This window comes from Cricetulus griseus (genome assembly GCF_003668045.3).
Source record: "Cricetulus griseus strain 17A/GY chromosome 1 unlocalized genomic scaffold, alternate assembly CriGri-PICRH-1.0 chr1_1, whole genome shotgun sequence".
In the NCBI taxonomy this organism is placed as follows: Eukaryota; Metazoa; Chordata; class Mammalia; order Rodentia; family Cricetidae; genus Cricetulus; species Cricetulus griseus.
In genome coordinates this window covers 125,527,083-125,544,295 of record NW_023276807.1, presented here as the reverse complement: position 1 = coordinate 125,544,295, position 17,213 = coordinate 125,527,083, and the positions used below count along the sequence as shown (strand labels likewise).

The following is a 17,213-nucleotide window of genomic DNA, read 5'->3' as shown; positions in this document are numbered from 1 at the left end:
CCATGGCATAAGTGTCTATTAAAACAGGAAAGAAGACTAAGAAGGTTTAGTTGCAAATATCTAAGAGAAAAAATCCAAGGGACCATGAAAACACAGAAATATTCCAGGGAGAAAAATTGAACAACCATTCAAATATTAACATTGAGACAAAAAAAAAAACTCACCACTGGCTTCAAAACATGGAGATTTGGTGCCTTTTTTAATGACTCTTGTCTGTAGTACAAAAAGGACAAAAATGCTATTGGAGTAGATTAGGAAGACCCTAAGATGTACGTTCTTGGAGAACAAACCATGGGGGTAACGCTTTGCCAAGCAATGATAAGAGATATTAAAAACACAGAGTGATTACTGGAGGAGGTTTAAAGCAGACAAAGGTTTAATTATAAGTTAACATGTTCCAGTAAACATGTTAAATGAGTATAACATGCCATAGGTCAACTACAAACTGAAATCCTGTGTGGGGGAAACATTTAGCACATTCATGACATGATATTATTATTAATAACACTTCTGCTTCAGTGTAAAGAGAAGTAGCATTCTCTGGAGCTTTTCAAACTCTCCCATGCTCTCCTAAGACTTGTCATGCAGAAGGGCTTCAACCATCACTGGCTCAGGTGAGTAATTTGACACTATGTTGTTACTTTCTCTTCTCTGACTCCTTACTGTCTTAGATGACTTGGATGTTTTGTTCAATTTAACATTGTTCAATCAATGCTTTGCTCCTCTATTTAACTTCAAAATTCTTTCAACCTTATTCTTCAGTAGTTTCCATGGCCATTGAGTTTGGCAATTCACACTCACCAGCAAAGAACTGTGCTCTTTATAGTATGTAGATTTGGTGACATGCTTCTTCCAGGTCACCTGCACCACTGACCCAATGAAACCTCTTCTTAATCACAGTAGAGGCTGATGACCTCTACTGCTTTGCCCTTCTAGGATTTAGTAATCTCCAGTCCCCTCTTGCATGACTTCAATCCTCCTCCAATTTTCACCCCCCCCATAGCCATTTTACACACACTCTCATGGGTACAATTGATTTCTTCCAGTCTTTGACCTCTCTCACAGCTGCCTTTCCAATCCTATTACCAAATCAGCCCTGCCATCTGTGTGCTCTCCTCTTCCTCCTGAGCTGCCAAGAGTTCCCGAGAAAATTGAATAACCACGCTGATTGACTCTGCTACAATTTTATGATTTCCCATGTCAGCTGAACCCAGAGCTCCTCAGCAGCAGGGTTACTCATTCCTACTTGGCAGGTCTCACCATTCCACACAGCAGCTGCTCCCACCACACCCTCCTTGGGTGCCCACCCACATCTTTGCAGCCTCCACTCTCCACATAGGAGTCCACCTCCTACTGAGAGCATTCAGGCCCGTCAGCTGTGAACCCCACACTGTCCTTCCTCTGTGTCTCTATATTTATCTGAATCTTTGCTCATTTGCACCACATTGTACACCAGGGAAGGATTTTGAGTGCTTTGTCCATCAGACCTTATGTGATCTTACTATGAACTGCCTTCCACTCTGAGAAGAACCATGTTCATAAAATATTTATGCTATGATGGGCTGCTGTAGAGCTTATAGCTGCTTTCAAATGCTTATAGGATAAAACCAAACTTCTGGGTTTGAAACTCAAACTTCATCTTGAGTTGAGTATACTTATTGTTTCCAGTTCATATGTAGTCTCCTCTCATGCTGCCTCGCCTATAGAGATTATGTAACTCTTATTTAATAAATAGTACATTTCTAGACTTTGGTCCTGATAGCCTTGTTTTTATTTTATTAATTTATTGTTTACATTCTAATCCCAGTTCCCCCTACCTCCCCCCTTCCTGCTCCCCTCACTTTCCCCCCACACCTCCCATCTGCTCTTTGGAGAGAATAAGGCCTCCCCTAGAAAGTCTACTAAGTCTGCCCCATCATCTCACTGAGGCAGGACCAAGGCACCTTCCTACCCCCCACACCCTTGTCTTTAGGCTGAGCAATATATCTCTCCATATAGAATGGGATCTACTAAGTCAGTTTGTGCATTAGTGTTAGATCTTGGACCCACCGCCAGTGACTTCATATATTGCCCCAGATGCACCTTTGTCACCTATATTAAGGGAGTATCTAAAGACTATCTTTTATCTCCAGCATGTCCTATAAAGTCCCTTGCTAAATATAGTAGGTACAACTTCTGCACTTCATGAATTAAAAATTGCTTCAGAAGAGCCCATCCCACGTGAAGGGATGCACTCTTGCCCTGGACACATGGGGAAGGGTCTAGGCCTGGCCCAGGATGGTGTGGTGGATTTTGGGGAGTCCCCATTGAGGGCCCTACCCTGCCTGGGGAGTGGAGGGTGGATGGGGTGGGGGATAGGTCAGGGATGGGGGAGAAGGGTGAGGGGTGAGGGGAGGAAGAGGGAGAAGGGATTGATATGTGAAATAAGCTTTTTCCTAATTTGAGCTAATAAAAAAAACTAAAATAAATAAATAAATAAATAAATAAATTGCCTCATAAATACACTACAGGACATCTTTATTGGAAAATTTAACTAGTTAGGTACCATTCATTAATAATTATTTAATGGCAACTGGTCCTAAATATTGAAATGTGAGACAACCACTAGCATACTATGGGTAACTTCAGCTTTGACAGTTTAACACCATATTTCTTTAGTTGCAAGTCAAAAATCAGCCAGAAAATATCCATACAGGAAGCATCAAGTCCAGTAGTGTATATTTTAATTGGAATTGAATGTGAAATAAAGAAAGAGAAAAATACAAGTAACTATCCAGACCCTGCTCTCTATAGTTGATCCTTAAAATTTCCCTGTCACTAAGATGGCTTTCCTTTCTTTCTGCAAAGAAGATCTTATGAAATGCTTCTTAGTTTTTTAAGAAGACAGCATTTCCTATAAAATGAAAAACTGTGAAAATTATATCCAAGCAGGGCATGGCAGCAGCTGCCTACAATCCAAACCCTTACAAGGCTAAGGCACAGGGGTCAGGTTCCTTTTGAGTTTGAGGCCAATCAAAGTTATGTGCTGAATTCAAGGCCAGCCTACCTGACAGAGCAAGACCTTGTCTTTAAAAAAATGCAAAGAAAGAAAATCATATCTGCTTTATTTTCTGGAGAAATTCTTTATACACAAAGGACAAATTTAATCATAAATTTTGAAAAAAGTTTTTATAACACCATAAAATGAAAAGCAAAGAAATGTAGATTTGGAAGTAACCAGGAAAAGAATCAGTTTATAGTCTACACAGTAAGTGTAGACTATGGTAGAGACGGATTACCATGGATATGCTACATTCCTAACCCATGACCTCAGCACAGCCTCCTGGCCATGGTTTCCTAGAGATTGCAGCATAAAGCCATAGTCTCTTTGGTTCTTCTGCATTAGAACATGGTGATTTATACAAAAAAAAAATATTTTCTATACCTCCCAAAAGCCACATAGATGTACTGTACTATTACAAGTAAAAGTGAACTGTTAAAAGAATGGATCCAGAACTCCTGGGCTAATTGGGAGCATGAGGGTAGGGGAGAGGGAGCTGCCAGAATGAGATCAGAAGAGGAGTGGAGGAGAGGAAATGGAGGGGCAGAAATACTGAGTTGGGGGAAGAATAGAGGAGAGCAGGATGAGAGATACCATATTAGAGGGAACCATTATAGGTCCGAAGAGAGATCTGGCACTAGGGAGATTTCCAGAGACCTGTAAGGATGACAAGAACTGACAATCCAGGCAATGGTGGAGAGGATAACCTAAACTCCCTTCCCCTAAAATGAGATTGATGACTAATTTTTATGCCATCATCCAGTGGCTGATGGAAGCAGAGGCAGACATCGACTGATTTACTCTGAACTGAACTTTGGAACTCAGTTGAAGAGAGGGAAGAACGAAGATCAAAGGGGTCGGTACCAGGTTGAAGAAACCCACAGAAACAGCTGTCTTGAACAAGGGGGAGTACATCCACTCCAGATGCTGAGTGGCTAGTACAGGACTGATCCAGACCCCTGAACATGGATGTAGATGAGGAGGCCTCTGCACTCCAGGGGGCCCCTGGTAGTGGATTGGTATTTTTCCCTGGTGCAAGAAGGGACTTTGAGAGCCCATCCCACGGGAAGGGAAGAACTCTTGCCCGGGACACATGGGGAAGGACCCTGGCTCAGCCTAGGATGATGTGGTGGACTTTGCCGAGCCCCATTGAGGGCCCTACCCTGCCAGGCGAGTGGAGGGTGGATGGGGTGGGGAGTAGTAGATCAGGAGTGGGGGAGGAGAGATGGAGGGGAGGGGAGGGAGAGGGGGAAGGGATTGACATGTGAAACAAGCTTGTTCCTAATTTGAACTAAAAACAACAACAACAAAAAGAATGGATCCATCTTTGTGTATTTTTGACCCATGGGTCCATGTAGTTTTCTTGCTGTTAACTGTAGTTACTCTTCTAGTAATATAATAACTCTCCAGAGACTGGCAGCGCATTGTGTATACAAATGGCTCCAGTTTGCCTTCATTACTTCTTATCCTACATAAAGTTTGACTACTGAAGCTGAGATTCTAAAAGGAACTATGTTTCAGCTAAGCATTTAAACTAAATTCCTTAAGTGATGCTTGTGATTATTTCTTTCTTGTTATGCCATTTTTTCCCCAACCATCCAAGAGTTCTACCCTTCTGTGTTTAGAGACCACAGTTGCAGGACTTCAATTTCTTCCCATATCAAGTTGAACCACCGTAACATGGAATATAATGTCTTAACTCTTTTTATCTTGTTTCCAGTTCCTATTCTGCAGTCTAGCATTGATACCTCCTGGCACTTCCACCAGGTGTCTGGCTATTCACTTCCTCTATTTATTACATCTAAATAATATGCATCTATTTCCCCACAACTGAATTTCTACAAATACTAAAACCTGAAAGGATTACAGAAGAATGTGAGCAAACAGAGCCCATGCAGTTGTTATCCAGCATTTAATACTTTCTTGGAATGGAATATGCACAACATATAACATACTACAGCAAATTAATAAATGGATGTCTAACATTATATACTCTGTTGAATATAACAGAAAACGCAAAAATTCCATTTATAGGATAAAATTAATTTACCCATTGTTTTGTGGGGGTCTTCTAACAGCAAAGATTTCAACAAGACTAACAGTGGAAGGCCAGTAAATATTAATCATATGTGTACTTACATAGTTTTTAGATATGTTAATGAAATGCAAATGCTTACAGGCAAAAATACAGTATCATAAAAACCTAATAGTTATAGGCACCATAAATACCACACAGATAAAGTTGCTTACAATTAAAGATTAATAATCCGTTAGATTGGAAAAGTGTTTAATAAATGAAAAATCACAATGGTGAGGTTGACACTTGTTGCAAAGAAAACAGAATTGCAGGATTAGATTAAAGTGTGGTTTACAATGAGCCGGCCTGGGGCCTGGGAAATGGGTAAAGAGACTGGCTGCATCAGTCTTATGATTTGAGTTCAATCCCCTAAATCCATGTAAAAATGGAAGGAGTAACTGACATTATAGAGTTGTCCTCTAACCTCTGCATGTACATAATTCATGAGCACACTCTCATACACATCATATTTGAGCATGCCCACATGCACTATCAATAATAAAATTTTAACTTCTCTTTTTTGTTTTCTTTTTTAATGTAGAGTTACCTGTCAGCAAACTCTGAGTTGGGAAAACACCCTTGGAAATAATGAGAATGACTAGACCACCAACTTATGAAAATACAAAAGTACAGATGTGTGAGAGAGATTACAGCAACAGGAGCAGGACTTCACACTAAGATGTTTATGGTTTATTAGATATGAACCAGCTCTAAGGACTTTTGAAATGACTTCTTTTATCCTTGAAAGATCTGGGAGTAATGAACACAGCAGAATTGATGAGCTTTTATTTTCATATTTGAATTGGTGAAAATAAATGTGTCCACAACATTAAAATTATTTTAATTAAGTTCTTCCAGCCTAACGCCAATCTACTTAATTTCATCCTCTTGATCAGTAACATAAAATACCAGCAGATAAAAAGCTTATGCTTTTTGGAGCATGTATTTTCATGTAATAATACTAGGTTTTACAGTGACTGGGAAAATGTCTATTCACAGTTATTAGAGTAGATCATTTTAAAATGCAGACTCAAAAGCAAGTCAAAGTGACAACTGCGGGATAACCCACAACCATCCACATGAAATCTAGTCAACCTAAAAATCCAACTGCAGCAGACTTTTGAGAAACAAGTTAATAGGAAAATTTGCAACAATGTATTTAATGATATTAAAAATCCTATATCAGCACTCCGGAGGCAGAGGCAGGTGGATCTCTGTGAGTTGGAGGCCAGCCTGGTCTACAGAGTGAGTACCAGGATAGGCTCCAAAGCTACACAGGGAAACCCCATCTGGAAAAACCAAAAAAAAAAAAAATCGTATATAGCCAAAACTCACAATTAAGCAAAATTGAATGGTAACTAGGATTCAATGGTTGAAAAGAGAATGTCCCTGTTTAAAAGTGTATCACATCCTGACATGGCATGCAGGCATATGCTTTTAATCTTAGCATGGGAGAAACATACATGACCACCCTGATCTACATAGTGAGATTCTTTTTTAAATGTAAATAAAAAATGTTTCATTACCTAAAAGTTTTGATATATAATAACATAACTAATAAAACAAAGAAAGAACAAAGTGGAGATGAGGATATGAATTTACCTAATTATACTCCTGCATCCTAACAGAAAATAATGAAAACTGCAAAACTGTTGCATATTTTCTTAGTATTTGTTTTAATGAATAGTTTCTAAACTCAGAAATCCTTGTGGAAGCAGCTCGGAGTAATGCATTGATCATCATTTTTATTATGTTCTCATTTACAAAAATTACCATGTTTTATAAACACATTTGTATGCTCCAAACAATTCTAAAACGCCCCTTTGAAGCGATGCAAAACAGCAAGCTCATTTATTAAGGTTATAAAGCCTAAACCAACAAATGGTTCTAAAATCAGCTTTCAATTCTTGAACATATTAAAGGAAAAATGTTAAGTTGGACACACCATGTCCTGGTTTTCCATTGCTAGGATAAACACCATGAAAAAAGGAATCTTATGGGAGGAAAGTGCTTATTTGATTTATACATCCATGGCTCAGCCCATCACTGCAGCCAAGGTTTTGACCTAACACTCTAGTTACAATCTATTATTGGAATCTTAGTCTAGCTTATAATTAAGGTCAGACCTTTGTTAAACATACACCTGGCCATGGTTGCTCATGCCTATAATCCTAGCTTCTAGAAGTCTAACAGCAGAGGATTTCTGTGGTTTAAAGCCAGTCTGGGCTGCAAACAGACAATCTCCAAAACAAAACAAAGATGGATGGGTGCGTGGGTGAATGGATGGATGGATAGAAAGATGATAGACATATAGAGAGACAGATAGAAGATAGATAGATAGACAGGCAGACAGATAGAAGATAGGTAGATAGGAAGATTGATGGATAGACAGATAGGCAGACAGATATGCTAATGTGTGTGTTATCTTTATATCAGATTGGTTTTTATAGCAGATAGAACTTACAGGTAAATAATACATGACTGACAACATCATATATTATATTCAGACCTCTTCAGAAACTTAGCTCATTAGAAGTATCTGAGTTGTACCCTATGTCATTTGGTAGAGCCTTTCTTTAATAGCAGCTTTCATTTACAGTTGTTTAATATGTGGCAGGCAGTGATGAACATATCATATATGAACATACATAAAATGTTACATACTACATTTTTCATAATATAATGAGTGTATTATCATCTTCATTTAAACACAAGAGGAAGAATAATTTTGCCAAAGTTGCTCAAAGATTGATTCATAATCAGTAGACTAAGCTCCTCATTGTTCAATATTTAAATTATGTCTTTTCTTAAAGTTTTAAGGCAGAACAAGTGATCCAGGAGCTAGTTGAGGCCTGGGACAACACTGAACTCCTGATATTCCAGGTTAAAAGTTTGGTGAGTCCTGGATTCCTGGCCTGTATGCTACCACTCTGGTTTAGGAGGGGCTAAGGAATTAAACCCAGAACTTTACTAGGCTAACCAGACACTCTACCAACTGAGCTACATCCCCAGAACCAATCATGTCTTTAAGTTATAGCTGTGTTTGATGACTTATGCCTATAAACTAGCAGTGGAGAGGTTTAGGCAAGAGAATTGTGATGCATTTCAGGACAGCCTTGGTCACATAGTTAAGTTCCAGGACAGAGCTACAGACACACACACACACACACACACACACACACACACACACACACACACACACATGCATGCACGCATGCACACAGATTAAAAAGCACACATTCATTCATTTGTATGCATGCATGTATGTATGTATGTATGCATGTATGTATGTATGATGTGCAACTCATTCAAACTGGGAGACAGGGAATTTTCATCAGCTTTAACAGCTCTGTGAACCATACTTTTGCAAGAACAGACAAGTGAGAGCAAACTGTGAAAACTGAAATCAAGCCTTTGTCCCTAGGCAAAGAAGCAGGGTCGTAGTGACTTCGGTTCAAAAATGAACTGAGAAATACCACAAGTATTTTCTTCAGATAGTTTTATATGTTTGTGTATGTATGTGTACACAATTATATATATACATCTTTGTGGTTTTCCCAGCTCAGATATTTCCAGACCAAATTTCATATCACTAATCAAGTGTATTTGCATTCTAGAAAACAGAAATTTTGGTTAACTGCATGTCATCAGTTAATGATCTGCAACATTTCTGTTATGACCTTTGATAATAATTCCTACTAAATAAATTTGGGTCATGTGGGTATATGCGTCAAATAAGCAATAGAGATAAGGGAAAAACAAAAACCGTAAATAAGTTTTTCCTGGAACAGTTTTGACAATATTAAAGGTAACCTCCTACAAATACATAGTTCTTTGTGGATGAATTTCATTTACACAATAGTGGAATATTTTATTCCTTTGCACGGTGCTGATCATGAGCAGTGTAACCCTTCCATAAGAGTTGCCGCATTTCAGAGCTCCAGAGGAAAGCCACCATGGTCACTGTCTGCTGTGAAAATCCAGAGCCACTCTTCTGGCATATGACTGTGAGGCTTGGCAGGCACATCCATCCCGTGTAATGGAGACAAATGCACACCATCTGAACACACCCCCACAGGGGAGCAAAGAGAGGATGAGAGACCCTTTCATGTCACAAACAGGGTAAATTATTTCTAAGTCACATTCTTCCCTTAAGCCTGTCCAAAGGCAGAGCTGTTAGACTTTCCAGAATGTTGCCCTTTGTAAATCATTTCAATGCCTCTTAATAGAATCCCGTGAATCCCATTATATATTCAAAAATCTGATTATCTTTATACCTGTCTTTCATGTTTGCTCTCAAAACAGTGAGAGTCATCTCTTTTTATCTAAGGGAATCCTTCAGGCATTGGTTTGTGGTCACTTGGAATTTAAAATGTAGCTCATTTGACTACAGCATGCAGAGGTAGTTCAGATTTATTCCTGGGAGCTTTTCACATTATAAAAGAGTCTTCCTAAAAATGCTGGTTCTGGATTCAAGAAAAAAATGTAATGGGTATTCTCTTATTTTAAAAAGAATTATTTTTAATTCTGGTGACACCTAACATATCTATCATCAATTTGAAGTGTAATTTTTTTGTTCTTCATTGTCTTCATTAAACCTCTTGAGAGTACAATGGCTTAGGTCACAACATAAAACATAATGCTAATTAAGCTGCTAATTAAATAGTAGAAGAAATATATCACAGAAAATAGATTGCTGTATTACTTTGTTTTAACTTTTGTGTCATTTCAACTTGGTAACCACTAATTTGAAATCCTCTAATCATGCTCTTTAGTCCAAATGTTAATCTCAGAAGGCAACAGCCTATGATTACAGAGCCTTCATACAAGATATAGAGTGCATTTTTTCTATATGTTAAAATTGGGCTGCAGGAAAACAAGAAAGACCTTGTGTTGATACATTCCTTTGTATTCTTCTGGATACAGTCTCTCTTTATGTAGGACTAATTGGAAGTTCTCCTTATAAACAATTGTAGCAACTATTCAATATAAAAAATTAGGTATTTCTGAAACTCTTCAGAAAAAGATTTTTGTTAAAAGCCCATGTTATTCATTTCATTTTTCCCTTAATATTTTCTGTGCTATTCTTTGCACACATTTGTTTCAGTAACATGACTTGCAACTTTAAGTTCAAAACTGTCATCAATTTTAGTAGGTCCCCAGAAAGTACATGTATCCTAACCGTGCCCAATTGAAATGTTTTATTAGGAGGCATCCAGTTTCTGATGTTTCCAGAATATTCATTCCAAATGTCTGTGTCTTTCATGAGTATGACACACACAGGAGCAAAAAGCCTGTGCTGACCCCCCTTTAACAGCTAGACACACAGAAAAGAAGAAAGATCAGAGCCCTGGTTCCCACTTAGATCCCACAAGCACAGACTTTGCCAACCCAATTGGGCAGCAGCAATTAAAAAATAGGCTGAACTTTACTTGTAAGAGTGCCTGAGTCTCAAAATAAGCAGTGTTCTTTTTAGCCTTAACGTCTGAGGACGTAGTAAGAGACTCCCTTTAATCACAGTGATGATAATTCCTCATCAGAAATCTACAGAAAACAGCATAGGATCCGTTGCTCTACTGCTGTTAATATCCATAAAAGACACTAGTTCCAGCTCTGTCATTTAAACAGCAAACATTTTTCAAACTTGCAATCTAATTAAAAAAAAAAAACAAAACAAAGCAGAGTTGGCTTTGTTCCTTTTCAACACTCCACTTCTAAATGGTGATATAAACTCAAAATAGAATTTTCTCCTGTTTTCACAAGTGATCTGGTGTGCTTCAAAAATACTACAGCATCATGGCCGAGGCCATCATGTCCAGGTATAGCTACTAATCATCTTACATTATTGAAGAAGGAGTTTTAAATATGTGAAAATGAAGGTCATGACATTTGTTTTATCTTCTTCAGTAATCACAGAATTTCACATGAAAGCCACTGATTGGCAAATATTAAACTTTATCCAATTCAATGGCACAAGCATATATTTTGTTTCTATTTTGTGTGTTCAAACCCTGCCATATAATAAATGCAGAGCATTTGGTTCTTAATAATTTTCATAAGATAAATACTTCTTGGACATTTGCAAAAACAACACAAATAACCCACTTGTCTACTGGTTATGTAAACCACCGTACCATTAGTTTTTATCATACCTTAGAAATAATTTATAATTTTATGATAGTAATATCAGGAAGAAAGTCTATACCCTTTTGCCTGCAGGTAAGATGATCTTCAAACACTCTTTTTGCAGACTTTCATCATTGGCTTAGACAAGACTTGACCCCTGCTTTCCCAGTTCAGTCTAACTCATCTGTGCTTGAGAAAAGCATAGCTCACAGAGCTTAGGATTTGAATATGACCACACCAGAAACTGATGGATTTCCCTGGAGAACCTCTATCTGCCTGACTCTGCTGAGTTGCTGCACGAGCTTTCATCTCCCCTTTTTGAGAATGAGATTAGCTCTTTCTTGGCTCCTGTACATCTAGCACACCCATTATAGTACATTCTAAAGTCAATTATTAACATACTAATAAGAAATGATTGGAAACATTGAATTAGTTCATAGTATGACATACATATGTTGCCTACAGTAATCTCTTTAATTGGTCATCACTAATTTATGAGCTAGACATTGGTAATTTTGAAAAAGTTGTGTATGAATAAATGGAAGCAGAGAGTTGGTTTTGGACAAATAGAAATAATCAGTTGGGAAGAAACCTGAGCACTCTGGGTTTAAAGCTCTGACCTCTGAGCCCCTTTGTGTGTGTGGCACTGTAAGTGCCCACATACTGATTCCCCACTGCACTGTGATCTCTGTGTCCTTAAGGAACACAATTGTCATTTTCTTCAGTCCTCCTAGATTCTAGAAGCAAAATCTGCATTTTAGAATTTTTCAATGCAAAACTAGGTATTTATAGTAACATATGTTTAGCCCACAAAGCAAGTAAATTGGAAAAGACTTCCTTCTTTCCTGTCTACAGTATTTAAAGCAGATCGTTTATATAGGAGTCTATCTTTAACAAACATTTCTGTATGCTAGAACTTCAGAATACTGTTTAAGTCAGAGTCAGGCAGTCTGACTCCATCTCATGATGATAGATCTGTGATCTACGGAACCAAATAACTTATCCCTGTACTCCCAACACAACAAACTCTTACCTTTGTTTTATAGTATTTGGGGACCTCCAAGCCTTGCAGCCCAAAGTGTGACCCATGGAATTAAAGTGTAAGTACAACCCAGCTATATCTCCTGCGAGTTTTGTAGCTCTACATGGTAACTGAAACTCTGTCTTGTTTTCCCAGCTGTATGATCTGCATAATGACAATACCATTTGAAAGGTTCAGACATTACGCTGGCCTGGCCCTGTTACCTGGCAGAAGCCACTCAGGCAGTACCCTGTTCACCCCAGGGTTCCATGGGAACTAAGTCTGCATGAGGGTGTAAAGGACCCCTTGAAAAGACAGACCCCTGACCATTTATGCCCTCTTCTCTTATGCTCTCCTTTTGCCCTCTTCTCTTCTCTTCTCTTCTCTTCTCTTCTCTTCTCTTCTCTTCTCTTCTCTTCTCTTCTCGTCCCTTACTCACTTCTCTCTCTTGTCTTTCTCTCCCCCTCCCTCTCCCTCTGCCCCACCTGGAATAAATCCATGGTTAATGTATCTTTGGTTCTCATCTTGTGCCTCTTTTTTATATTTTTAAACTTAAACAAGATCACAACACCATTGCCATGATTATGAGGTTGGTAATCATAGAGTAACTCATAATCACCCAAATCACGTTGACTTTTAGTAACTTCTGTTTAAAAAGTGATCTGAAAGATATTAAAATCAGTTCAGTCTTCAACTATTTTTTTTAATCAAAACACACTGTAAACCAATCAGCGTTCAAAAAATTTTAAAGCTACAAGGGAAAGCAAGCACTGTCATCCTTAATGCTTCCTAATTTTCCTTCAGTGAAATTTTTATTCATTTGAAAATCTGATCTGCATGCCACTTTCAAGCCATTTCTCACTCACAGCTGCCCTGGCACTCACAATCTTCCATGAGCAAAGGAGACGGATGAGGAAAAGCTACAAAATTCTTAGAAAGCAGCAGAGAGGAGGCCTAGGAGCTGGGGGTGGAGGTGACATCTGCAAACCTCCCACCTCAACTGCTAATCTTGTAAAATCAATTAACTTGATATATTAACTTGTATTGTCTAGATGAATTGTACACATGGCTAGAAATTAAGCTAAATGAAAAAAAAGAGTACATTTGACTAATGCTCTGAAAAAAATGAGAAGCTATGAGTCATGCCACCTCTATGGTTATGAAAGCCACGCTACTTTACAAGTCAGTATGGAGGAATGCAAAAAAAAAAAAAAAGAAAAAGAAAAAAGAAAAAGCCAAACCCACACATGACATATATACTAGATCTGTCGACAGAGAAGTTTGCTTTCATTTTGTTTCCTATGTTTTCCTGGAACTTCCACAGTAGGATTAGTAGCAGGAAAGTAAAAGGAAACGACTGCTTTCTGTGCCAGGTGCTTTGCCACTGAACATTAATCTCGAAATTTAGCAGTCACAGGACTATTCTGTTGCTACTTCCTCTAAGCAAAGAATTACCATGAGATGAAAGAGCCCACAGCAATAAACATCAGGGGCTAGTGTCTGCCTCTCCTCTGAACTCAAGCAGCCTGATCCAAGCCTAGAAATGCTTTTGAAGTCATGGAGACCTTTATGTGAAGCTCAATCCTTGGGGGTTAAAGAGCAAGAAAAACAGGTTTTCTCTCTCTCTCTCTCTCTCTCTCTCTCTCTCTCTCTCTCTCTCTCTCTCTCTCCTATTATACCAGGATGTGCTTTCAGCTCTAGGCAGAACAAAATGCTTTTCTCTGTTGTAAACAAAATAGTTTTGTACTTGAGTGTTGCTTGCTTCAATTAACTTAGAGGGAATCTATTGATCCCAGGAGGTAATTGTTTATACCATGCCATTATACCATGCCATGTTTCCTTTTAGGCAAGACTACAAGAGCACAGTAGCAGTCACTGTGAACTGTGTTACCTTGGTCATAAGATGTGGTTTGTGTTTTGGGTCATTTAAATTGGAAAACTGCAAATGATTATCTTTACAGCAAATATCATTATTTACTAATAATGGGGTCAATAGAAAGTATCAGTTTGTAGAACCTGTAAATTATCAAATTTTAGAGATTAAAAGTTAAAAGTAATTTTTCAGGTGGCATAAGCCAAAAGTTTGCTTGAATGTTTATATCAAAGCACACGTGCTCAGATTTGGCTGAAAGCAAACTCAAACATAGTTTTGCAAATGTTCGGGAAAGTTTCCTTATACAACATAGACTGATGGATTGTGTGGAACCCAGGCCCAACAGACATATCTACAAAACAACTCCTGTAACTAATGTTCAAATAACACAGCTGGAGAGAGTGTATAAAGATTGTAAGAGGTAGAACATCAGAAAGTTTGCTATGAGACTCTACCTCCTAGAAATGGCTTCATAAACCAGATCTGAACAATGACCATATCAATAGACATCGGTGTCTCATGGAATCCTGACAAAGTTCTAGACAAAGAACTACAGGTTACTAATGACTGGTAAGAGAGAGACAATTAGCCTCTCTAAAGGCCACATGTCTTAATTGGTTATACAATACAAAGTATCAGCCCTGAAAAGACACACACAAATAAAAAAGAAAAAAAAGACTAAACAGGTTGTATTTATATATTTGTGTATCAATATTTATGTGTAACAATGATAATAAAAAAAGACCATCAATTTGAGAGGGAGAAACAGGAGTGGGAGGGATGGGGAGGAGGAGACAAGGAACACATTTAAGGAATAAAGGGTTGAGGGAAATAATGTTATTAGACATTAGCTAGAATATGTTTTTCTAAAAAAAAAAACTCATAAATCTTCAGAGTATAAGCTCTTTATTCTGCAATGAAGACCAGTAAGCTGAACATGTTGTATGCATCAATGTGCTTAACAGAACTACTGACATAAGAAACATAGGCATCTTATAAAGTACTTTTCCTTTATTGTATTGGTCACAAAAAATATTCAATAGAATAGAATCATAAAGTTTGTTTTATAATTTATTTTAATAACATAAAGACAAAAATCCCTGTAACATTATAGATAAGAGGATCAATTGCAATTGATTGTCACATAGAAAGAAGAGGTAAAAATTGAACTATAAAATTAATCAGCAAGATAAGGAGAAATGAATAAATTACCAAAGGACCATAGTTTCAAAATTTTTGTGGCACATGGTGACTACAAAAGATATGTCCATCTTTTTCAAATATATACTACCTGATTTATGCTAACATAAAATTATTTGTTACATATTTTAGGTTGAACAAATGAAAGGGATAAATGCACATAACATACTGACAGAGTACAAAATGGTAATTGAGAAAGCAAATATTATCCTAGTTCCTTCTATATTAGCATCCATGATTCATTCACGTTCTGTCACTGAACGAAACAGCCTGAAGGAGTATAATATGCATTTTCAACTGTCTGCACACTAATTTCACATGAGCTACACTCATTATTGTCAGACATCAGAACCATCTTAATATAAATGGCTCAATCACATCAAATATCATATTTAATTGGAGAAATGCTGCAGTAGTCATCCTATTTTAGAATCACTTGCTTTGAGAATAATAATCGTTAGTAATAAGAGACGAAATGGCTTAAGACAGCTGATGTGACCTCTTTACATTCTACGTAACAGACCAAAGTGCAAATGCTGCTTTGTTAAATTTTATCTCCTTCCACACATACCATTGTACACATCTACAAACACACTCTTAAGAAAATTAGGCTGCAGCTTTGTACAGTGTCTTCCACTGAGGAAGTAACATTAATGTGAAGAGCTTCTTGCATGCAGCTCATCCTTGAATGAATAGGACTACACATTTAAAAGGCCAGTTTCCTATTGACATAAAGGCCATGTATTCCTTAAAGACTTATGTGGCTAATCCTAAAGTCATTCAGAAATTTTGAAAAAGCATTTTAAATGTGGTGTCATCTATCTTCTGTTTCCACATCTTAAATCATGTTCAATGGGTCCCAGAATGACCTAACTTGCATTTCCTCTTGAGTCCCAGTTCCTCACTTTCCCTGATTGGCTGTGGTTTTTCTTCTTCTTCAGTGCCTTATTAAGTAGCATTGAATTGTCTAATTTTCAGAATTAGGTCCTGAGGTATATGCTTCCATTTCTTTGTTGATCTAGCACAGGCCCTGATGTTTTCTACCTAATGCATCCAGTGAGGTCAAGCAAGGCAAATGAAAACATGCTCATAATAATATGCACATTATTAAGGAGAAGCAGGAGGAGATGGATATGGCCACTCTAGATGCATCCATTCAACTGCAAGTGAAGAAAGGACTCCCTGTTCTTTTCACACTCCTGAGTTTAAGGACATCTGACTTGCTCCACAGTAGTTGATAAGATTGCAAAACCTCTCTCACATCCCTCTTTAAGTCCATATTCAGGTCTTCATTGTTTTCACTCATTTGCAAAGTGCAGCTTGATTTCTTTTAGCAGAAATCTTTTTTTGTTCTTGTTCTTCAAAATTAGGGCTTCAATTTAATGAGCTAGTGATCTTGCCCCTTGGGAATCAATTTCTTTCTACACAAGACAAATCCGGGTGTATTAGAATCCAACATATTGAGTTGGAACTTGGCATGTATTTCACTTACGAGCACATACATTGATTTTTGATTCCTCACTGTGGCCAGGTGGGTTCATGGTCTGCACTGTAGCCACCTATAAAAAATACAAAAATATATGTCTGCTTTACAGGGATGGGAGTAGGATTTTGCCAGCCTAGTTGCAAAGCTTGAACTGCACATCTCAGCTAATGGTATTCTTTCCTTCTTAAAGATGTACTTGCAGTGGCCACAATCTTTTTCAGGAGTCACAGAGACATAGCAGTTGGCACTACAATTAACAGCCCTGGGGCATCTAAATCAATAGAGCTGGCTAGTCCCAAGGATGCTATCTCTGACAAGAAATGTTTGATTGGTAGAAGAATCATTGAGTTAATTGTGTTTCAGGGTTCAAGCTTTTCAAGGCTATGAAAT

The 17,213-nt window shown here is 37.8% G+C and overlaps 1 protein-coding gene across 6 annotated transcripts in view; it reads right to left on the bottom strand.

Annotated features, from left to right (window-relative positions):
- Positions 1–17,213, bottom strand: part of LOC100769505 (protocadherin-7) — a 406,463-nt gene that overhangs the window by 323,846 nt on the left and 65,404 nt on the right. For 2 of the 6 annotated variants that reach the window (XM_027386936.2, XM_027386935.2), the window contains one exon: positions 15,027–16,896. The exons of the other annotated variants lie outside the window; for them this stretch is intronic. Coding sequence is in view for 1 of the 2 variants with exons in the window: in XM_027386935.2 (XP_027242736.1) it covers positions 16,822–16,896 (75 nt within the window). In the remaining variant the exon portion in view is untranslated. Of the gene's footprint in view, positions 1–15,026; positions 16,897–17,213 lie in introns of those variants that run through there. 6 annotated transcript variants of the gene reach the window in all.